This window comes from Colossoma macropomum, unplaced genomic scaffold (genome assembly GCF_904425465.1).
Source record: "Colossoma macropomum unplaced genomic scaffold, Colossoma_macropomum, whole genome shotgun sequence".
In the NCBI taxonomy this organism is placed as follows: Eukaryota; Metazoa; Chordata; class Actinopteri; order Characiformes; family Serrasalmidae; genus Colossoma; species Colossoma macropomum.
Window position 1 is genome coordinate 28,491,361 of NW_023494807.1, and position 24,165 is coordinate 28,515,525.

Here is a 24,165-nt window from a genome sequence, read left to right on the forward strand (position 1 = left end):
CACTAAAGGGACCACAGATTTAAGAAGACTTTCAGCATTATGACTGACAGAGTTGGTCCAAACTGTCCTTCTCACCTGTTCTGAACACAAAAGCGTGGACAGGAATCACTGCGCACTTATTTGTACGCCCACCGGGGGGCGATATGCAACGTTATCTTCATTCTCACCAACTGTATAACGCAGAAGAAGGAGCTGTGCACCGTGGTGCGCTAATATACGTCCCCGCACAATCCTGCATCCCTTGGCTTCTTGTCGAATGTGATTGGATGTGTCGGGGGCAACGTTCCTGGATGCCGCGTTGCCTGTTGTTCTGAGGCGATACGTCTGCGCGTCCGCCATGTTGGAGCGGTCACGATCCGCTTGTGAACAGATTCACTTGTATTGAGAGATGAAGAGTCTCAGGTTTAAATCAGCCACAACGTCCTTATTACTCAACCGATTTTCACCACATTTGTTTTGTTATAATCCTCAGACACAGAGTAATCTAGGCTGCACGGATCTGCTCTCAGTAGCTTTTATTTATTTAATAACTGATCGTGCTAATTATCCATCCGGACCAGCAGGAAAGTATTCAGTCTGCACCTGACTTTAAAAACAGAGTTTAGCACTCCGGTAAAAACACAATAAGCAAATCCACCAATGTGTGAATCACTTCTAATCTTTATAAACATTAAAAATAAAATAAACCCAATAAAACACAGCAAGAAGGACGAAGCTTTAGTTAGCTTCCTCTCAGCCAGCTTCTTCGAGTTTTCCCGTTCCACCTTAAATGGTGCAGCAGTAACTTTCTGGTGCCTGAAGCTGCACCATTTAAGGTGGAACAGGGAAAATTCAAACAAGATGCTGGCAAATAAGAAGCTGATTTCAGGTTAGTGTAAGACGGTGCTAACGTTAATTTGTTATGAATATCTACACGGATTAAGGAATGCTATAATTTACCTACAAAGCAGTAACCATCATTGTAAATAAATAACTACTGCATAAAGTTAAGATCTCCTGAATAGACCATTAAATGAAATGAGCTTAATATAAAAACAGAGGAAAAACAATCACATCAACAGGTTCTCTGTGCTTCACCAACCACACAGCCATATCTACACATAAACATCATACAGACATGAGCGTGGATCACTGCGTTCCCTCCGTTAAATAACAATAATCATATCTTGCTTTCTGACAGCAATATTCTTGAAACAGTGTAATTTTGGACAGTATTTTTCTTAAACTGCTGCTCTGTAATGGTACTGAATGCAAGCCAGCAGTGACGTTGACCGCCCTAAAATGGCGGCGCCGTTGACGCTCCTGGCTGGGCCCATCTAGGTATGTATATCTATGGTATGAGGGGGGGGATTGTTAAACTAGCTCTGGCAAGTTAGAACCATGAGTATAGAAACTTCAGAAATGTATAACTATTTAAAAGCATTTTAACCTTTTGAATCTCATCCCATTACACCTTCATTCAGTTCAATTCAAGTAGCATTTGGAGTAGTACATTTAGAGGAATACCAGTTTGGCGTTCACTGCTTTAAATCAGGCAGACGCCGCAGATACCACATGGGTCCTTGGGGTGCAGGCTGCGGAGGGATGCGCTTGTTGATGCAGCACCGCTGGTGTACGTCCGCTAACACTTTCACAACAGAGATGGCGGCTGTGTGAAGGAAATCGACCGTCGCTTTGGGCTTTTTCTGAGTATTTTAGTACACAGTTTATTTTATATCGCATCTTCGTTAACCGTCTTCGTCAGTATGGGAGGCGGTGATCTGGTAAGAACCGAACTAACTGAGCTTTCTGAGGTTTTTGTCCACTCTAAGGCCCACATTTGGGGTGCTAGCTGCGTTAGCTGTGTAGCATTTCCATGTTTTCATGTTTCTGTAAAGCAAAAAATGGGTTTTTTAAAACCCATTCGAGGTTTTTAAAAGCAAGACCCGAAGGGAAAATATGGAAGCCCGTTTTCGCCACTGGAAAAAATACATTTAGTAGGTCATAATAATGAGGAAGTTTTCAGTAATTATGACTTTGTGTCTCATAACAATAAGGAAATCTTTCATAATTGTGAGATACCAAGTGATAATTATGAGAAAATAAGTCAAAATTAACAGATACTAAGTCATAATTACGGAAAACATCTCATTATTACGACTTAGTATCTCATAATAATGAGATTCAGTCCCAGTAATTAAGATTTAATGTCACAGTTACGATTTAGCATTTCGGTCATTACGACTTAGTATCTCGCAATAACGATTTAACATCTAATAATTATGACTTACTGTCTCAAATTTTCAGAAAACATAATACTAGCATATGAATACTAAATAAAAGTGGCCCAAGTACTGATACCTGTGGAACGCCATAGATGACAGTAGTTGGAGTTGGCTGGGTTCAATTAATCTCTCACTATCTAGTTACTCAGTTAAGACTTACTAAGACAGGGTCAGTAACACTCCCGTGACTGTGTAGGCGCTCAAGAAAGGTTGGGTACGCTGTTTCAGATGCTGCTGTGTGGGCTAACAGAATAGGAATGCATAAACAAACACAGTCAGCCTTAAGAGGGGGGAACGCTGATGACCCTTACAAGCTCAGTTACCTTACATTTAAGCTTACGGGGGGCTTAATCTCTTTAGAGCACCTATTTTACCCTCATAAAAGATTTGGAACTGAACTGATGGGTTGAGCTGTGTGTGTTCAAGCTGGAAAACACTGCAGCAGTAGCACTGAGAAACACATCACTGTACTATGCAGCTGGATATTGTCCAGCCCAGCTTTCCCTACGTTTGACCACTTTTAATCAGGTCTAATATATATGATCAGATGTAATTCATGATAACAGGGTGATTTGGGAATATTCAGGCTTTTCTTCTGTAAACTGTTCTGTTGAAACGTGTCATCATGGCTGGAGTTTGGAGGTTCAGCACTGTTATTTTCTTCTGTCTGTTCAGAACTTGAAGAAAAGTTGGCATCCGCAAACGCTGAAGAACATCGAGCGGGTGTGGAAAGCGGAGCAGAGACACGAAGCCGAAAGGAAGAAGATCGAAGAGCTGCAGAAGGAGCTGAAAGAGGAACGAGCTCGAGAGGAAATCACCAAATACGCTCAGGAGACGGGCGCTTTAAAGTGTGTGGTATCTCGTTGCACCTCATTCGTATGCAGTGTCATTTATTGAAATTTAAGACATCAGGATAACTGTAGACAGTAACTGCTGTCAGTTTGTCAGACTTATGCTCAACACATAAAAAATACTACTTTGAATTTGCTTGATTGAAACGTGCAAATCGTTTTTACACCAGTAAAATATGTTACATCATCACAGACGTTGTCAAAAGTAAGTAAACTCAAAGGTAGAGTCGTGTTCATGTAATATGTTTTATTCATGTGGAAATTGTGTACACGTTCAAGTATGTTTAATGTGTCACAGCCCATTTTCTTTTCCACCAAATTGGTCAATTTCTATTTTATTATTAGTATTATATACGTTTTTTAACCTAAAGCTCACATTGTGTGGGCAAAATGAACACATGAAACACAATATCACATTACTAAAACAAAAGCAAAAGGGTTTTGTTGCGTTTATTATCTCTTTTCAGAACCCATCAGTTTAATATTTTCTCTTTTGCCCTGAAAGGTGTCCAGTAATCTACTTTGACATTTCAGAAAGAAAGATGAACGTCTGGACTGGATGTATCAGGGCCCAGCGGGACAGATCTCCCGTGAGGAGTACCTCCTGGGCCGTCCCGTTGATAAGCAGATCATGCAGCAGTATGAGGAGCCAGAGAGCGGCCCTTCCACCGAGACTGGTCTTCTGCCCGGCTCTATATTCAACCCCAGCACCTCAGTCTCCAGCCTGGACATGGCTGCTAAGATCAGGGAAGATCCGCTTTTCGAGATCCGGTGAGTTTCTAGGAATTTTTTTTTCTTTACTCTTCACATTTATCCAACATGTGTGCATTTTTAAAATGTACAATTTGAGACTAGATTTGCCAAGATTAGCATTACATATATATTACATTTACTTCTTTAGGGTTAAAAATGCAGTAAAACTGATAAAATACAGATATTTTCTCATGCAGTAACCTGGGGTCACGTAAACATTCAGCTCTTCTGAAGTACATTAAATACATCATCAAATATCAGTGAGAAAACATCAGCTAAATTGAAACATCTGTCTGATGATGTTTAAATATTTTGAACACTTAGCTGCCCATACTGATATGGTTCTGATATTGTGCATCCCTAAAAACTGGTGCATTAAGGTGAATGACTCTTTCACCCTTTTTCAGGAAACGAGAGGAGGACAAAAAGAGAAGCATTCTCACAAATCCTGTTAAAATGAAAGAAATCCAAAAAATGGTAAGACATCTGAAAGCGTGTCAGAACATACTGCACTGTTTACTGCACTTTATTAACACCAAGTGTGATATTAATTCGCCTTTGTGCTCCACAGTTGCGTCATAATCTGGAAAAGGAAAAAGAGAAGAAGAAGAAGAGGAAGAAGGACAAGAAGGAGAAGAGGGAAGAGAAGGAAAGGAAGAAAGATAAGAAACACAAAAGGAGGAGTTCCAGCTCTGATGAGGAAGACAGAAAGCACAGGTAGGAATAGAAATAAAACTACAACATTGTTATGTTTGTATTCGAACACCACATTAGTTACGTCACCTCATGTCACACATCACACACTGCTAGTTACTGTGCACCTTAAGCGTCTCTCCAGCAGCACTGCTGTGTCTGATCCACTCAGACCAGTGCAACACACACTAACCGGCAGTGTTACTGCAGTGCTGAGAATGATCCACCACCCAAATAGTACCTGCTCTGTGAGGGTCCATGGGGGTCCTGACCACTGAAGAACAGGGTAAAAGGGGGCTAACAAAGTATGCAGAGAAACAGATGGACTACAGTCTGTAACTGTACAACTACAAAGTGCACCTATGTAGTAAGGGGAGCTGATAAAATGGACAATGAGTGTAGAAACAAGGAGGTGGTCACAATGTTATGCCTGATGGGTGTATAAGTAAAACTAATTATATGAAACTTATTGAAACCATTTTTTATGTTTGTTCCAGCAGATCAAAGGAAGAAAATGGAGTTGGAAGTTTTCATTCACACCAGAAATCTGGCTATGGACTCCAGGTGTGTCTTTAAATCAATTTTTCCTTTTTAATTGATTGCTAATGACAACTGGGTCTTTTTAGTAATTTAACTCATGGAATAAATAGTCACAATAATTTGATATTCTATAATAATAATAATAATAATAATATGATATTTGATCATTTGAAATATCTCTATAGTTATTGTGTGCTGATGGTTTCCTTTGCCAGTGGAAAAATATAATATAATATGCAACATTAACATTAATAACAAGTTATTTACACCCTTCGGCTTATATGTACTGGTGCTTGCTAGGAACGTGATAAATTTGTCTGCCCCACAAAATATATCATTTCATAGCAATATGTCAGTTTGCGCTTATATGTGTTGGTTTGTGTGTATGTTATTTAAATGTCGGATTATTGTGACAAATTATTTATCATTACTATATATATATATATATAAATCTATCGCTGTTGTTGGAAGAAAACCTTGTATCTCCAAAATGGTAACTTTACAGGAGATGGGAAAACACCTGCTTTACTCTTAATGTAAGTCAATGGAACCAGACTCCGCCCCCCCAAGTCATTTTGGTCCGTTTCTTTTGGTCCATTCTTCATGAAATTTACACACAATGTAAAGAGCAACAGGTCTTTTCAAAATGTGTCAACAACTGAAAAACAACAAATAGATCTTAAGCACTGAACAGCACTGATGTTTTATTTGATTTGTTGCAGTTACCAGCAAGCAGATCTCACCGTTCATCAGACTCGAACCATGCAGATCACCATAGAGACAGGAGCCGCTCTCCGCTGCGTCACAGAGAGGACAAGAACAACCATTCGTCTTATGAATCAGACAAAAGGTCCAAACCCAAAGCCCCCAGCCCCCCCACACAGAGAGACCGCTACCGCAGACCCCAGAACACCAACTACAGCAAGTAAGTCTGTGCACCCTCTTACGAACGAAGCTGCGTCTGACAGGATCAGCTTTCAAGACACAACTTACACCTATTCATCATTAGGTACTCTATGTGCTCTGTATAGCGATTGTTTAAGATACTTTGGGGAGAGTAGGACACAATCTAACACCTTTTGTGTTTTTTTGTTTATTCATTTTATAAGTATTTGAGCACAGTTATTGTTTTTATACATCTCTGCTGAAAGCGCAAACTTTTTTAATAAACAGTTCAGCCGAAAGCAGAGTGAGTGCAAATGTTATGAACTTGCCCTGTAGGTGCTCAGGAGTTAATTGTAACAGGTGCTTGCTGCAAAACACACTTACCTCAGTACAGTTATATATTGTTTTGAACCACATGAGCTTTACAGCCTATATACATAAATAAAAAAACATGTTAATCAAAGGAAATATGATTTATTGAAAAATGGCCAAACCCTGGAAAATTTATTTTGACCACAAAGTACATTTTTGAAGAATTTGTTCATAAAAACATCCAAAAAGCTACAAAAACAAACAAAAAAAAGTTTTGGGTTTTTTTATGGGAGGAATATGGACTTTTGTCATTGTTTGTTTTGGGGGTCTTAGTTGTAACACCCTGTTAAACTAACCCCACTCACTGTGTGGAGGCAGTACTAGCTTAGCTAGCTCAGTGAATTGTTTATATTCTTATGTTACAGACAACAAAAGAGTGAATAAAGTAATGAAGGTGTGAATTCTGTGACTTACGCACATAACTTAGTAATCAAAAACACTCATGATGAGGGGGAAGTTAATGCTTCACAGTACTGTAACGATAAAGAGTACTGAGTGAAATGGCTTTGGACTCTGAAATATGCAAAGATAAAAAATAGTAGTTTGTTGATTGTTGTGTGATGCTGGCTAACTGGCCCTGAGAACAGTGTGTGGCATAAAATAATCACAGTGTGGCAAAAATACATTAGCATGCAGCGTCTGTCCTCTTTCTTAACTTGGAACTGTCTTTTCTCTCAGGCGTCTCTCAGCTGAAGAGCTGGAGAAGAAGAGGAAAGAGATGCTGGGCTTTGCTCGTGAAAGAGAGGAGGAGAGAGAGAGCAACGTGAAGAGGTACAAACGACAAGACGAACAGGAGAGAACCCGGGATGATGCGAGACATGGCCACCATGCCAGCTTCATACAGTGAGTGTCAATTCAGTTAATCAGATGTGCTTTAAACTAGGGCTGGGCAGCATGACTGTAGTGACAAAACTGTGTCATAATATGTTCTTCTGAACACATTCTAGATATCGTCAGTACTTCTAGAACACCACTGCCTGAGTCGTAAAAGTGTATAGTGTATAATAACTATGTAATAGCAAGTTACTGATTGTATGTGATTCCACTGTGGTCTCATTCTGTACAGTCACTGCCTGTATCTGTATGTCCAAATGACACCTGCTCCTCCAGCGTTTCTTCTGAAATGAAGGGTATTAATAGGGAGTTTGGCCCTCTTTGCTGCAGTAACAGCCTCTACTCTTCTGGAATGGTTTTACAACAGATGTTGGAACATTGCTGTGAGGATTTGATTGAGCATTAGTGAGGTCAGGTACTGATGTTGGGTGATCAGTTCTGGCTCACTCCAACTCATCCCAAAGGTAGTGGATAGAGCTTACAGGTCCACTCCTCCACAGCCCAATGCTGGGAGACTTTATACCCCTTTAGCCCATGCTTGGCATTAGGCCTGGTCACCTTAGACTCATAGAGTGTCCTACTGTATGGGCCACTGCTGTACTGTGGAGATTATACAAGATGTGTGCACAGCTGAACACCTGTGTCAGCAATGAGTGCACATTAAAATAGCTGACTTAACTAACTGCATGTCTGGATACTTTTGGACATATAGTGTTTTTTTGTGGTCGTTTGATTTTAAATGTTTTTTCCATACATTGCATTTTAAATAATCATTATGCACATAGCGTTTTATCTTTAAACTTTATGTATATGTACATATACATGTACACATACTCATATTTGTTCTGATATTGGGTTGTCCTGACCTTTTTTGGGTGAAATGACATAGCACATTATAACAACTATATATGACAATATATCGTTATCATGATAAATTATGTCACAACACAATACAATATGCCTTCCTGAACATATCGTCTATATCGTCCGTACTTGTAGATACTGACCACCTGCATGTTTCTTAATAAAGAGAGCAAAGTTAGTCGCGTTTACCTGGATTTAGTGCGACGCAGTGTGCCAGATATTGAATAAAAGTCATTGTGTTCACAGTTTTGATAGTATTTTTTAAATGTAGAACTACTGGTTCCTTTTTCTCTGTTCCAACTGATCAGATGTCCGAAAAAATATTGTGACATATCGTGTATTGTGAAAATTTCTTGAAGTATCGTGATATTATATTTTTACCATCTCGGCCAGCTCTACTTTGTAGCTTATGTGTATCACAGTGACAGTGCTGATGATGGGACAGCTTCTCCAGGGTATATTTTGGTTTTTCCATCTGAATTTACCTGACCAAATCATAAGGCAAATTATTCAGTAACTGCATGAAATAAACGTAAATTTTTATTTTATTATTTTTTGTAAAAGCTCCCCTCAAAATAACAGAACATGTGTTTTATGATCATACACATGTTGCTATATGCTTACAATTTACTGCTGAAAGCCAAAAATCTTAGACGCTCTTTGTATTGTTTTATAAAAATAATGTTTACAGAGCAGATCACTGAAGAGACGCCATCTGTTCATAGTTTACAGCCCAGATTTGTGGAAAAATGGGTCGACTTTCAGTAGACAAAAAAAGTTGTGAGTTCAGCTTCTTTTATTATAAGGGTTTAAAATCACATCACCCATCTATTTGACTGGAAAGAAGACAGTTACAGCTCTCATACGACCCCCACCTTTAGAATGTAGCTTATGAAATATGAAAGTTATGAAGAATATGACAAAGTGCGTTTTGGAACCAGCGGTGGTCTCAAGGAGTTGAAGAGGTTAAATCTTAAAAATGATCAAATGAAACTCACTTTAAGGTCCCCAGAAAATGCAGTTTTGTTCAACCATTTTGACCTACCAGCATTTTGTCACTGTGACATGGGATGAGATATAAAGCTCGTCATTTCAGTTATGACGATACCTAATGTCAAATTTGGCAAAATTTTATGACAAATGACTCCCATTGGAGTAAGGGTTTAGAAAAGTTTATGTATGTCTATGTCAGCATGTTTGTCAGTTGTCATCAAAGGTTTATGTAGGTGTTGTGTAGCCTTATAACCACGACCCTATGGTAAAGTGTTATGGATTATTTCTTTTGTATGGTTTAAATTATGATTTTTGGGATACTTTAAATGTCTTTTATGTTGCCTTTCTTTATACAGCAACATGAAGCTGGAAAGTGCTGCCACTTCATCAGTGGAGGACCGAGTCAAAAGAAACATTCACTCCATTCAGAGGACCTCTGCCTCCCTGGAGAAAAACTTCATGAGAAGATGAGCGCAGAGAGAGAAGGACACCTACCACTATTCCAGTTTCTCTGGTTTCTCTAAATAAAAGAGGGCCAGTTTATTATTCTGTATATAGAATTTGTTGTAGGCAAGCCCTACCTAACCTCATACTGATCTGAAGATGCCTCCCCTGACAGAGAACAGATAACAGATGTGTGATCACCAGCGCTGATGTATTTACAATGTACAGCATTTTAAATGTCTTTCTTTTCAATTTCATTAAATTAGATATAATGTGCTCAATGGCCTATTGTACAGTAATGATATACACCGATCAGGCATAACATTATGGCCACCTCCTTGTGACCACTGATGAAGTATTATAGAATGACCAACACAAACTGCAGCTGCAGATGAGCTATCGTTTCTGACTTTACATCTACAAGGTGGACTGACAAGGTGGGAGTGTCTAATAGAGTGGACAGTGAGTGGACACAGTGTTTAAAAACTCCAGCAGCACTGCTGTGTCTGATCCACTCGTTCCAGCACAACACACACTAACACACCACCACCACGTCAGTGTCACTGCAGTGCTGAGAATGATCCACCACCCAAATAGTACATGCTCTGTGAGGGTCCATGGGGGTCCTGACCACTGAAGAACAGGGTAAAAGAGGGCTAACAAGGTATGCAGAGAAACAGATGGACTACAGTCTGTAACTGTAGAACTACAAAGTGCACCTATATAGTAAGTGGAGCTGATAAAATGGACAATGAGTCTAGAAACAAGGAGGCGGTCATAATGTTATACCTGATCTGTGTATATTAGCCTAGTGTTTTTGGTGATTACCTTTCAACTGTCTTTTCTGTGAATTTTGTATTTTTAATGAGGTCAAGACGTAAGAACTTTTATTTTATTTCTTTGTTAATACAAATGCTATGCATTTGCTTTACTGAATTGTCTTATTACAAATACACAGCTAGCCGTAACTCCGGCTTGGCCTCATTCTTTGCAAATTGATGATTTCATTCAGATGATCAGAGTAGACCAGATTTTAGCACACAAGACAGAGCGATTTGTTGATGCTGTATTCACTTTATTTCAAGCATTTTGTGCTTTAGAGCAGGATAATACTGAGGCCTAGGAACATTAGTCCTACAGTTGCTACAATTACAGAGGCTCAGCTGTGCTACATGTCAGCCTGTTTCAGGGATGGAGGCTGAAGGGGAGGGAAAGAGAGTGTGATTGGCAGCATATTGACAGAGGAAATGCCTCTGGGTCCTGGCTGTGGTCAGCAGGCTGTCCTGGACTTCCAGAAGTAGTTCATGCAGTTGACTGGTTTGGCCGTCACGGTGTTGTCTCTCCGTACCAGCTCCATCCTGCTCTGAGGGGGGTCCTCTGCCTGCACAGGGGCCAACTCGGCGTTGCTGAGCATCCACTGGAGCTCAGGGATGCTGAATCTCTCAGGTATCTGCATGTTCAAAAGAGAAACAACCCAAAATGAAGCATTTAATCATCGCTACATCTGTAAAAATGCCTGTTTGCCTCCTACAGGTGCTGCAGAAGTGTTTAGAGCAGAGTTTCCCAGTTTAAAGGTTAGGAAAACCCCCTTCTGATGATGTTTGTTGAAGGTGGGAAGAACTGCTGATTTTTGTGCTAACCGGCTAAGGAATATTACTGAAAGGAAGCCAAATGTCACATTAGTATTTATAAGTTTATAGTCTAGGGTTGAAAGATGAATCAGTTTTATATTGAAATTGCAATTTAAGAGAGTGCAGTTTTCAAATTGCAAGAGCTGCTAATTGTTTGTCATAGCCTACATTGACCTACATTCACTTAAGTTTTAAGTGGGGAAATTTAACCTAGTAACGACGCTTATGAACTGCCTGTAGACCAGTTAGACCAGTCAGAGGCAACCAAACCTACATGTGTTGTGACATCACAACCGCAACTAACAGCCAGTCTGGCAAACTACATTGAGGGATCAAGCCTTAAGTCAGAAAAAGTGGATATTCTGGTCGAAAAAAACAGGCCTGAACCTCAATTTGTTAAAAAATAATAATAATTTAAATTAAAAAGAGGAGGTGGGGGGGCAGAGTCAATGAACATTGTGTGCACCAGTGGTCATGTGACATTCACATAATGCATGCTGGGTATTGCAGAGAAATTGATGAAAACACCCAAAAAAGAATACGATGTCATGAATTCTATGAAACCACCAAAACTGAAGGATGTTGTAAAAACTCTAGTTTTAGGCCATCAGAGAAGTGTAAAATTTCTTTGAATTCATATTAGTGGTATGAAAAGAAGTCTACAGCAATAGAAGATTAAATATAGTTAATAATAAAGGTGTAGGTCTTTAACTGCACAATTATTAGATTCAATCATAATGCTTTCCGAAATTATTTAGTGTATCAAATCTCAGATTTCACCGTGATTTCGGTTTAGAGATATATTTAGAAGCGCAAAGAATACTCAGAGAACTCAGATGTAGTTGTAGGAACTATTTACACAGTAGTGGAATAATAAAGACTAAATTTTACATTGAATTTTATGTTTATTTTGAGTGCATGCCTTATTGAATATCTATGTAATGGATACTGATCATCTAAAAGTGGTGCACTTGATGAATGACCACCTACCAAGTCTCTAAATCAGGCGTGCCTATCCCTGATCAGGTGGGTCTGGAGGCCCAGCAGAGTTTGGCGATTTAGCTGCTTGAACATACCCGATCCTACTCCAGCAGTTAGTCACCAGGGTTAGTAGGTGTCTTTGAGCAGGAAACTCACCAAGCTGTGCTGTAAAATGTATGAGATAACTAAAGAAACTCATGTTCTTGTTTGTGGCTCTTACCTCTTCTCCACCTGGACCACCACGAGCGCCTTCCAGAGCAGAATTCAAAACCATGTGAGACCGGCCACATGATATGACGCCCACGGCCACGAGTAGGCACATCAGGGAAAGAGAGAGACGGATTGATGAGGAGGACATTTCTTCTGTCTGTAGCAAAGAGCTGGTGGAGATTTCAGTCTTGGCAGAGCCCCTCGGGTGCTGTTCCTCGTCTGTCTCCGCTCACCAGGCCCAGCATTTATACTGCTGCTCAAACGAAATCATTTTCGCCTGGAGAAGTTTTACAACACAGGCCCTTAAAGTAAACCATAAAGCTCTGCTGGACTTCAGTGGGTTACCAATCAAGGTTTCATCATTTTTCCATCGTCAGCCACTTTTCTAGTGGTTTCCCCAGGCGTATCTAATGGCTCATTTTCCACAACCCAAACAAAGTGTGCGGGCCACCCTAATAAACTGCTAACAGCAGTCCATCGCATTACAGTGTTGCCACGGTGACCTCTGTGCTGACCTTTCCAACTCATTAGGTATAGACGGCCCCTATGTGAGCATAATTTCTTTGTGGTTTCCCGTGTCCTAATAGGTCCTGATGTAATTTGGAATTCTATTTTTTTGTCTTATATCTATGGGACAGTGACTGTGACAGCGGTGAATGACTTCACTGGAACTAATGAGCTTTTTTAATGGCTTTATTGCTCATCTTGCTTTGTCCTCACAGCAACTCTTGGGTTGAAAGTGTTCAGGCTGTTAAATAGAATTGAATTGCAAGAAAATAATGTGGAACATGAGATATACTCAAAGGAAAAATATAATTGAATATTTTTGTTACAGGTTTTAGCAATTAAAGTTCCACTGAACACCTTTAGGTTAAGTTAGAGTGACAAAGCTCTGTTGAACGTTTTCGGGACGTGTAGGAGTGTAGAAGTTCCACCGAACGCCATTTGGATGGGCTGGAGTGATGAAACACCATTAAACAAACTTGAGGTGAGTTGGAGTGATGAAGTACCATTTAACACCTTTGGGATGAGTTGAAGTGATGAAGCAGCTTTGAGATGAGTTGGGGCAATGAATCTCCATCTAACACCTTTGGGATGAGTGAAGATCTAGTTGAGTGATGAAGCTCCATTGAACACCCTTGGGATACGTTGAAGGTTTGAATCTCCATTGAACACCTTTGGGATAAGTTGAAGGATTGAATCTCCATTGAACAGAATAGTTTGAATAGTTTGAGTCCGAGTGATGAAGCACCATTGAACACCTTTGGGATGAGTTGCAGTGATGAAGCTCCAGTGAACACCTTTGGGATGAGTTGCAGTGATGAAGCTCCAGTGAACACCTTAAAGATTAGCTGGAGTGATGAAGTTACTTTACATTTGGGATTATTTGGAGTGATGAAGCACCATCAAACATGTTTGGGATGAGTTGCAGTGATGATTAACACCTTAAGGATTAGCTGGAATGATGAAGTTACTTTACCTTTGGGATTATTTGGAGTGATGAAGCACCATCAAACATGTTTGGGATGAGTTGGAGTGATGTACCATTTAACAGCTTAGTGATTAGTTGAGAATGATGAAGTACCATTAAACATCTTGGGAATAAGTTGGAGTATTGTATCTTCATTGACCACCTTTAGGTTACGTTAGAGTAATGAAGCACAATTGAACACCTTTGGGTTGAGTTGGAGTGATAAAACATCATTAAACAAACTTTTAAGATACCTTGGAGTGATGAAGCTCCATTAAACACCTTTAGGATGAGCTGGAGTGGTGAATCTCCATTGAACATCTTGGGGAAGAGTTGGAGAGATGAAGCACTATCGAACACCTTTGGGATGAGTGAAGATCCACTTGAGTGATTAAGCTCCATCGAACACTTTTGGGATGGGTTGGAGTGATGAAACATCATTAAACAAACTTTTAAGATAACTTGGAGTGATGAAGTGCCATTTAACACCTTTGAGTGGTGTGATGGAGTGATGAACCTCCATTGAACACCTTTGGGATGAATGATGATCCAGTTGAGTGATGAAGCTTCATTGAACACTGGGATGAGTTGGAGTGATGAAGCACCATTGAATACATTCGGGATGAGTTGGAGTGATGAAGCACCAATTAACATCTTTGGGATAAGTTGGAGTGATGAAGCTCCATTGAACATCTTTGGGATGAGTTGGAGTGATGAAGCTCCATTCAGTACCTTTGGTATGAGTTGCGGTGATGAAGCTTCATTCAGTTCCTTTTGGGATGACTTTGAGTGGCGATTCAGTTTTGATGCAGACATCAGTACCTAATACTCTTGTGGCTAAAAGCAATCAAATCCTCATAGCAATATTTCAACATCTAGTGTAAAACCTTCTCAGAAGAGTAGAGGCTGTTACTGCAGCAAAGGAATACTAATTCTCTGTAAATACTCTTGATTTCAGAAGAAACGCTGGAGGAGCAGGTGTCACATGTCATCTAATAGCTTTCTGTGATGGAGTTTTTAGAGGCATTCAGACGTCACCACCACTGTGACCAATTCTGACCCTGTAAGCTTCTCTAGAGCGGAGCGTTTCACACCAAACCACTCACGGCAGTTGTCTTTAAGCATGACGGAGATGTTAGATCGAATCTGAGGAGTAGTTTGTTGTGACATTCATTGATTTGTAGAACATCATCACAACCTCTTCATATAACCATACGACCATGTGTTCAGTGAAACTTCAACCCAGACAGTATTTCTGATCCTTTTATTTGCAGAAAGAATGAAAACATTTACAGTTAAAAGATACACTTTATATCACCTGAACACCCAGACATCAGCAGAGTGGCATAAGAATGAAGAACCCAGCTCAAGGTGTCAGTTTAAACTGAGGGATACAAGATTAGCTCATGTGTCTACCTATGTGGAAATTTAGCAGATACTCCACAATGCCTTATAGCAGGGTTTCTCAACCTGTGGGCCATGAAGCACCCTCTAGCGGTCTGAGGGCCTGTACTCTGGGGAGGCAGTAGTTCGTACTGGGCCAGTAACGTCACTTTAAGTCATTAAAAGTGGAAAAATGATTAACTTTATAATTAAAAATCTAAGAATCAGACGTTTTCAAACAGCTGAAGCGGCAAAACCTGCAGGTCTCGGTCTGCTTCCAACAAACCCTGGTTCAGTTGGAAAAGCGTTCTGTGATCCAACGAGGGAATTCGTTAATAGAGCACTTTCCTTTTCATCTAGTGCAGTCAGTACAATCTGCCCGTTTCAGTGGCTGACTCTTTACAGACTCTTATCTGCCCTCATGTCGTTCCTACAACTCAAACAACAGCCTTTAAAAATAGCTAAAATCCGCGTTTGATTTCGGTTCATCGACTGATTAGCTAATGACAAAGCCTGGATATCAAGTATGATTTAATATTGTTGATTGTGACCACGCTAATCCAAAAGCACAGTGAGAGAAGTGTGGTTTGGCTATTTCAAATGAGTCACAAAAATACACAAAACTAAAGAGACATCCCGAGACCAAACAATATGAAATATTATAGCTGTCATTTTGGTTTCTGTGATTGAACCGGTCTGATCTTTTTCAGGCCCTGGTTCTCAGGTTTTCAGTGTCGGCACTTAAGCAAAGAAAAAGAAAATTGCTTTTTAATGCAGAGGTTTATTTTAGTTTTCCTGTGGGTTCGTGTGCATAAACAGGAGGGTTTTGGGGTGGAAAAGGTCGAGAACCCCTGCCTTATAGCCATATGCAAAAGTTTGAACACCCCTGATCAAATGACGTGTTGTTGACTGTATAAGTGAAGATAAGTTAACACATCCTTTACAGGGAATAAACTTAAATATGGCATTTTTCTGCTTATTTTAGTGCACAGTTTCTAAGGATTGCTGAGTTTAACATATTGGAACTGTTGCACAGGTTACATGAGCTAAAATCAGGAAATAAACTGTAACTGTGCATTAAAGGATGTGTGAAAACCAACCAAGCGTCATTTGATCAGGGGCGCCCAAACTTTTGCATACGACTTTATCTTGATACCCTAGTACTATATTAGCGGTAGCATGTATAACGCTGTTAGATCGTGTTTACTAAATGTACTCAGTCCAGCCATACAATAAATTGTGCAGTAAAAACATACCTGGGTGTGGGAAACAGATGTAAATGTAAAATATTTATTTGCATTGTTTAAATCTTGTTGGGACACAGTTACATAGAAACTTAGAAGTGGAGACGGGAAACATCAGGCAGAAGAGTTTAATCAGGTGCTGGAATGAGCAAAGCACACATGGCACGCTTCTCTACAGAATTCATGTTAACTTTAAATGCAGAATGTCCTGCTTATAAAGTCAAAATGTAACACACCAAAAATATCTCAGCAGCTTGCAGGCTGGTTTTAAGTGTGCAGGTTTCATGCTTTCATGCAGACACGACAGCGACTGATGACCCTCGTCACTGCAGGGCCTTTCACGGTTTCGGGCACGGGCTTACTGTGAGAGAACACCCAGACAGAAACAGACATTTAACATTTAATAAAATAAGTAGAAAATAAATCAGTTCATTATTTAATTATGCCACACATTTCCATTCAATCGAACAGTAGCGTAAGCATATATACACCGATCAGGCCTAACATTATGACCACCTCCTTGTTTCTACGCCCGTTGTCCATTTTATCAGCTCCACTTACTATATAGGTGCACTTTGTAGTTCTACAGTTACAGACTGTAGTCCATCTGTTTCTCTGCATACTTTGTTAGCCCCCTTTTACCCTGTTCTTCAGTGACAGGACCCCCATGGACCCTCACAGAGCAGGTACTATTTGGGTGGTGGATCATTCTCAGCGCCGCAGTAACACAGATGTGGTGGTGGTGTGAAACAGATGGACTACAGTCTGTGATTGTAGAACTACAAAGTGCACCTATATAGTAAGTGGAGCTGATAAAATGGACAATGAGAGCAGAAACAAGGAGGAGGTCATAATGTTATGCCTGATCGGTGTATAATATGTTATATAATCACACTGCTAAACATTGCTTTATAAGGACCTGTGGAGTTCCTGATTATCATTCAAGTTGCAAACAAATCACTAAAATTTTAATCCATTCATTTCGTTAAGCCAGTAACCATGATAGCCATACAATAAAGATACATTCACTAGATTCACTAGAAAGAGGCCCCGAATTTTCTGTAATAACTCTCGCTAGGATGAAGCAATCTGAACGAAACAACATGCAACATGCTCCTCAGTATATGGAGCTTCTAACAAGCTGGGAGGCGCCTGTGTCGGAGCGATGAGGTAGGCGCCGGACAGCCGCCACAACGTTTAACCTCCCTTTGCAACTTCCGGGTGCAGAACCCGTACCCCTTCGTGTGTCTGGCAGAAAATTGAGATCACTTCCAGCATCGCATGTAATGCAGTCGATTACACACACGTCAAGGTATGTAGTGTATTGTTTTGGTTCAGATTGCTTCATCCTAACGGGAGTTACAACAGAATATTTGGGGCCTCTTTCGAGTGAATCTCCCTATATTATTGCCAACTGTTTGGTTATAGTTCAGCACGAACCATGTTTTCAGGAGAACCGAATGAGCTCACCTGAACATCCGTTCTGCATCGAGGGAGGCCAGCCAGTAACTGTAGGAGTCTGGGTAGTAGTTACATGTTCCACGGCCGTGACACTCGATGAAGGGAACCTGTCGGAAGTGCTCTAAGCAGGAACCAGGAGAGATCAGGGGCTGCCCAGAGCCCTGAGCACCTGCACCAGTTTGCTGAAATATAGAGGATTTTGAATTGAACATGCTTCCCTGATGGGAAAAACTCAGAGTGGCAGCCCATCACAACAGCAAACACATTCAAAGATGAGGAATACGTGTGTATGTCCTTCCGTCTTCTGTAAAGTTTACTAAAATTAATTTCATTTAAGCTTTAATTTAATCAGACAGTCATCAAGACTGTGTTCTTCTTTACTATGGTGGCCTGGCAAACAGCAGAAGCTACTGGAGGGGCAGAATCTACTTGAGGGGTCTACTTGAGTCAACACTAGTGAGAAAGAAATGATATACAATATAAAATAGCAACATTATGCATTTGAAGATCAGTAAAGGAAAACCAATGATTGCTATTTTATTTTTATTATTAATATTTTTAAAGTGCATTAAGCCAATTTTAGACTAATAAATATCAAAATGCATTTCTCTCTTAATCCATGAATTGGTGCCGCTTCTCTCTGGTCAGACCAAGGTTTCTGTCAGAGGTGTGGTCACTGGTCATTGGTCAATGGTTATTAGTACAAGTGTAAATACACATGCATATATTTAACAGTAGAATTGTATAGGACTCTTATTGTGGTTGCATTAAAGAAGACAGAATTCTGACATATGCTGTACATATTTCATTAATATTTCGGTCTAAATTAGAATATTAGCCAAGTTAGTCGTGGCTAAATTAGTGGCAGTGTGTGGTATTCATGCTGCGTCAGCTTTTCTATGAATAGTTTTATTTAATGCAGCTCTTTATTTTTGCTTTTACCAATGTAATCATCAGTCTGAGCTGATTTCATCTAGCTTATGTTAGGTAACCAGCCCCAGTGTGTGGTGGGTGATGCAAATCTGTAAGCAGATGAAAATATGAATACTATATTATTATTATTATCATCATCATCATTATTATTATTATCATAATAATAAAAAAAAGTGCAGGCCAGATTTGAGGATAAATTGTAAGCATATAACGAGCCATATGACGATGCCCCCTACATCCCCCTTCACCAGTATGCTGGTAGTTTGAGACCCCTGATATAGACAATCCATGTAGATAATCCATGTTTTCTTCTCTTATGATGGTCTCAGTAAATAGCTGTAAAAGTTGAATCAGGAGACGTTAGAGATGTGGAAGGCGTACGTGTCCTGAATGGTGGCACTGTCCCATATTAATGAACAGCTGTGTACTGTAAACTTTTCCATATTATAAATCCTCCTGTATCTCCTACATAATATACACTATTGATAAGAAAGCCTGGCTCGTACCATAGCAAAGGAGTAGCCCGTCCAGAGTGAAAGCCAGCCTTGGGGACACTGAGGTGTCTGTGTGGTTTGGCTGTGGATGGCGATGGTGTTGGTTGAGCTCTCACACACTGAACACCTGGCAAACAAATAAAACATAACTCAGTATTGTGATGGACTGACCTGAAGGTGGTGATACAAATACACTGACTTTGAAATATTATAGTTATAATAAATGTTATATGGTGGCCTCTTGTTCCTGTTCCTCCTTAAGTGGTGCAGCAGTTACGTTTTGGTGCCTCAGGCACCATTTAAGGTGGAACGGGAAAATTCTAACAAGAAGCTGGCGAATGAGAAGCGACTTCAGCCTCATATAAAGTCGAACGTTGAGAGACAAGAAACTGTTCTACTTTTAAGGAAAAGTTTCCTGCCAGAGATGTGAGAAAAGCAGTTATAGCTGAGCTAAAGCTTAAAGCAGAGCAAAATAAGTCTGAGTTTTCGTTTATATTATATTTTTTTAGTCTATACTAGGACATCAGCACATACTGAGACATATTTTCAGCCAAGATGGTAAAACATTACTTCAATAAAATGGACATACAATGCTGAGGCTCCCAAGAGGGTTTAGTTTTTGTTGAAAGGACAAAACGGCTCTTAACATTTGGGTTGCCGACCCCTGGGCTAAAGTGTGGGTTCATTTTTGGCCAAAACAAATATCATGCACGATTTTCAAATGTAAAAACCCAACAAATGGCTTGATGTGGTTGTCACTTATTTTCTTCACAGTAGTTTTAAAATGCAATGTTCTACCTATTTTGGAGATCCGACAACTGAAATGCATTTTTTCTTTGGTAACATTGATAGAATAAATTTCAGTGTGGAGTGTGAATACTTTTCATAGCGGGGGGGGTCTCACCCTTCCCCTTTCACCCCTCATTACTCACTAGCAGCTTAACACAGAGTCACAACAGTGTCCTAGTTGTCCAAAGTTACCAGGAAAAACATTTTATTTGATTATATTAAGTAGAAATATCAATTTCCACTAGGGGACCTGCAGAAAGAGGCCACAACACAACTGATTCCAAAGAAACAGAATCGAATCATGGTGAAATTTGAGATTTCATGATGTATTTTTACAACTATCTTTTCCAAAAGTATCACAATTGAACAAAATCTTTATGAGGTCACCCTAAATCTCCAGTAATGTGCTTCGTAATGATGCACCTGCTGATGTATTTGGCCAGAACGTCCCCCCTGATTGGACCCATGTTCATGGGCATGGGCTCCTCGGTGCTCAGCCAGTAGGAATAGTCGTTACGGGAGGCGTAGCGGCAGGTGTCCTCTGTGTCGCAGAAGAGGAAGGGCATGGTGGAGAAGCGAGGCAGGCAGCTCCCCAGAGTACCTGAGCAAAACAACATCAGACAGTGACACCATGTTCACAGACTGACAGCTTTGCTTTAGGTGCCTTCTACAGACAAGAAGGGGAAAGAATGACGAAGGAGGATGGAGTAGGTTTAACCCTTAGATATCTAGACTCAAGCAGGGGACTTCTGCTTCTGTTGTTTTGCTGTCTGAGCAGTGGTGGACAGTAACTAAGTAAATGTAATTCGTTACTGTACTTAAGTAGTTTTTTGTGTATCTGTACTTTACTGAAGTATTTCCATTTTGGGCGACTTCTTACTTTCACTCCACTACATTTCAAAGACAAATATCTTACTTTTTACTCCACTACAAAACGAAAGACTCCATGTCAAAACAAAAGAAGCGAAAAGTAAGAACACCAATCAGGGCACAGCGCGCACTTAGTTTTGAGCTTGTTTTGACCTGTTGGACATACCGACCCCGTGCAGCACACAGTTCAACATCAGTGCAGCAGCGTAAAATTGTGGGAGTGTCTATTCAACATAAATGATGAACTAACCTAACTTTGTGTAAATAGACCACAATATAGAAATATGTACACATATGCAGTTGTGACTGACGTGTCTTTTTTCTGAATTTATACAAACACTTTCATTTTATACTAAATTTGTTTTGGCTAGTTTATGTTTATGAACAGAGACCTACAGATGCAGTTTAGTAAAGGAACTTAAACTTGTAACTAAGTTGCAAATAAACCTTAAACTGAAACTTTGCTTGTTTGCAGAAAGTTATTTCAGAGCCACTCAGTTCTGCCTAATGGAAACTGTTTGCCTTCAGTGTTTTGTGCTTATAATAATTTTAATAGACATCAGCATCACTAATTAATGACATTCTATTACAAGACTGGTTTACCAAGAGTGACACTGGAGTATTTTCACCTAAAATGAGTTGATGAAGCGAGTCTTGTTATAAAAATGATAATAGGACATCAGAGTCATAATTAATCTTTTAGTACTTTTACTTTTGATACTTAAGTACATCTGAAGGCAAATACTTTTGTACTTTTACTCAAGTGGAGGTCTAAAGGGAGGAACTTCTACTTTTACTGGAGTAATATTTTACCTTGGGTATCTCTACTTTAACTCAAGTACATGATTTGTGTGCTTCGTCCACCACTGATTCTGAGTATCAGTGTTGTGTTTTCAGCTTGTATCAAAACTGTAGTTTTTGAGTGCTGTATCTCGGGATGAACAATGATTCCAAATCCCTTGTCTAACATCCCATGTAGAAACCATGAAATAGATCCACACGCCTTTTTTTTCCCACTGTTTATTTGTCAAAAACCGATTATTTTCAGATTAAATGTTTGCTGCCACTTTTCAGGACTCTCAGAAAGAGAGAGATGTCCAGAAGAGGCCTGCAGCCTTTCTAAATAAAAAGCGCTCACATACATTTTTGTGACCAATAAATCAAAATTTACATGACAGCTGTTTTTTGCATCATTACATAAAGCATTTTTACTGCAGTTTGATGGAAACAAGCTTTTCCATTTAATTGCCAGTTTGCAAAGAAAGTCAGTGGAAGCGTAGCTACTGTGGAACACATGACTGCTGGAACTGGACCTGTTTATATGTGGATGGTGTGTGTGTGTTACCTAGATCCTGTCCATTAGCTTGCTCATTCCCACTGATGAAGAGCAGGGAGTATCCTGAGTAGATAAGCGTGGTGCCCCTTGGGCAGGTGGGCACCAGGATGCTCTGGCTGTGTCTGGTCAGCAGGAAGCTGTCAAGAGATCCTTCAACTACTTCTCCTGGAGGTCCATGAATGCCCTTAGGCCCTTGCTGCCCGACACCACCAACCGGCCCTAAAAACAGTTTAAATAGTTACCATCCTGTTAACATTCACATTCAATTACGTTTACAAGATTTATGAAGTTTGAAGGCTGTGGGTGTACCAGAATTCCCAGGTACTCCTTTATCTCCTTTCCGTCCAGGAAAACCTGGAAAACCAGGAACAGACCTCCCTGGAAAGCCTTTGGGACCTTGAACACCTGTTAAACATACAAATAAACAGGCCACACAACTCAACACACAAAAGTATTTGCTTTTGTGTTGCTACACTATTTAAATACAACTACATAATTGCATAATTCATTAAACTTTTACATGAATTACATGTTCATTTAATGTACATATGTGAAAAGAAATGATAAACATTTGGCAAAGACATAAAGGATGGGATTCATTATGTAACACAAGTTGCACAGTAATAACGTCTCAACTAATTCAAATTCAAATCTTAATGAAATTTCTGCTCTTCTACGCACAAAAATACATGTAGTTTGGATTAAAAGTTCAGAATAATTCATATCAAATTACGCAATGCTTTTGTTTTTGCTCACGATACCTGCAACTTCCGTTTGTTAATCCGAGAACTGATGTAGTCAGAAATATGAAAAGTTGTCACCACACCTGCAGGCCCTGATGGTCCAGGTGGTCCAATATATCCAGGTAAGCCTCGGATTCCAGGGCTTCCATCTGGCCCCCGGTCCCCGGGCACGCTCACGTAGGGCTGTGGAAGGCTAGGTCCCTCTGCACCTAAAGGAGACCACAAAACAAAAACACTAGGATGCCAGACTGTATGTACTGTAACATAATATGGCTGGAACAAAATGGAAACTATTAATCTACAGTACTGTGCAAAAGTCCTTTCATTGGTTTAATTTACAGTCAAAACAGCCATTATATATATATATATATATATATATATATATATTAGGGGTGCAGGAAAAACTCGATTCTTAGATGCATCGCGATGCGGACGTGAACGATTCTGAATCGATTCATTCAACGTCAAAAATCGATTTTCTAAATATTTAATTTATAACGTAATGTTGACGGAACGCAAAAGGCTGAACTGGAAGTGGGAAAGTGCAGCGCCCGGGCAGTCTGTGGCAGCACATAACAAAAACACTACTGGAGGAGCGAGAAATTCAACCGGCTCCCTCTGCATTAAAGCCAGGTTAGGTCAGGAGTCACAACACAAATGTTAAGAAGAGCCATTTTGCCTTTCAACGAAGTCAAACCACCTTGGGAGCCACAACATTTAATGTCCAGTATGTGTTAATGTCCTAGTATGGGCTAAAAATATAAACGAGAGCGCAGATTTACTTCGCTCTGCTTTAAGCTTTAGCTTTAGCCGCTTTCCTCCCATCTCTGCCAGAAAACCTCAAAACTAGAAGAGTTTCTTGTAAAATGTCTCAGCATGCGGCTGTTTTACGAGGCTGAAGTCGCTTCTCATTCGCCAGTTTCTCGTTCTAATTTTCCTGTTCCACCTTAAATTCTGCCCCCACTCAAATTCTGCCCCCACTCTCTACAACGAGACCAAAAGGGTGGCTGTAACGCGCTGCGTGGACACCCATTGCCACTGGGTCTTATTTCAGGGCAACAGCGCATTTTATCGCAGATGAGTGGCAGCAGCGTCTCTGAATGAGAGCCTTCTAGTTCACTTGCCA

At 40.0% G+C, this 24,165-nt stretch overlaps 3 protein-coding genes across 4 annotated transcripts in view; 1 reads left to right on the forward strand and 2 right to left on the reverse strand.

Annotated features, from left to right (window-relative positions):
- The first annotated feature begins 1,598 nt into the window (after window positions 1-1,598).
- Window positions 1,599-9,912, forward strand: cwc25 (CWC25 spliceosome associated protein homolog). 2 transcript variants are annotated; one of them, XM_036555910.1, is made up of 9 exons: window positions 1,599-1,763; window positions 2,940-3,112; window positions 3,650-3,886; window positions 4,276-4,345; window positions 4,440-4,585; window positions 5,059-5,125; window positions 5,824-6,026; window positions 7,037-7,201; window positions 9,406-9,912. In XM_036555910.1, exons 1-9 carry the CDS (start codon window positions 1,746-1,748, stop codon window positions 9,518-9,520), a joined length of 1,194 nt encoding a protein of 397 aa, XP_036411803.1. In that variant the 5' UTR covers window positions 1,599-1,745; the 3' UTR covers window positions 9,521-9,912. The 2 variants fall into 2 exon arrangements, with proteins under 2 accessions (XP_036411803.1, XP_036411804.1); XM_036555911.1 differs by having other exon boundaries at window positions 5,062-5,125.
- Window positions 9,913-10,545: 633 nt separating this feature from the next.
- On the reverse strand, window positions 10,546-12,522 carry sst2 (somatostatin 2). Its single transcript, XM_036555921.1, has 2 exons — window positions 12,326-12,522; window positions 10,546-10,943 (listed from the first exon to the last, which is right to left on the reverse strand). The coding sequence occupies exons 1-2, from the start codon at window positions 12,461-12,463 to the stop codon at window positions 10,764-10,766; spliced, it is 318 nt and encodes a 105-aa protein (XP_036411814.1). The 5' UTR covers window positions 12,464-12,522; the 3' UTR covers window positions 10,546-10,763.
- Window positions 12,523-16,092: 3,570 nt separating this feature from the next.
- LOC118796904 (collagen alpha-3(IV) chain-like) overlaps window positions 16,093-24,165 on the reverse strand; it is a 68,054-nt gene continuing 59,981 nt past the window's right edge. The window contains exons 45-51 of the mRNA XM_036556054.1: window positions 23,123-23,248; window positions 22,606-22,701; window positions 22,306-22,515; window positions 20,514-20,691; window positions 19,314-19,428; window positions 17,884-18,056; window positions 16,093-16,774 (exon numbers count right to left, since the gene is read on the reverse strand). Coding sequence (XP_036411947.1) covers window positions 16,696-16,774; window positions 17,884-18,056; window positions 19,314-19,428; window positions 20,514-20,691; window positions 22,306-22,515; window positions 22,606-22,701; window positions 23,123-23,248 — 977 coding nt within the window. The 3' untranslated portion in view covers window positions 16,093-16,695. The remainder of the gene's footprint in view (window positions 16,775-17,883; window positions 18,057-19,313; window positions 19,429-20,513; window positions 20,692-22,305; window positions 22,516-22,605; window positions 22,702-23,122; window positions 23,249-24,165) is intronic.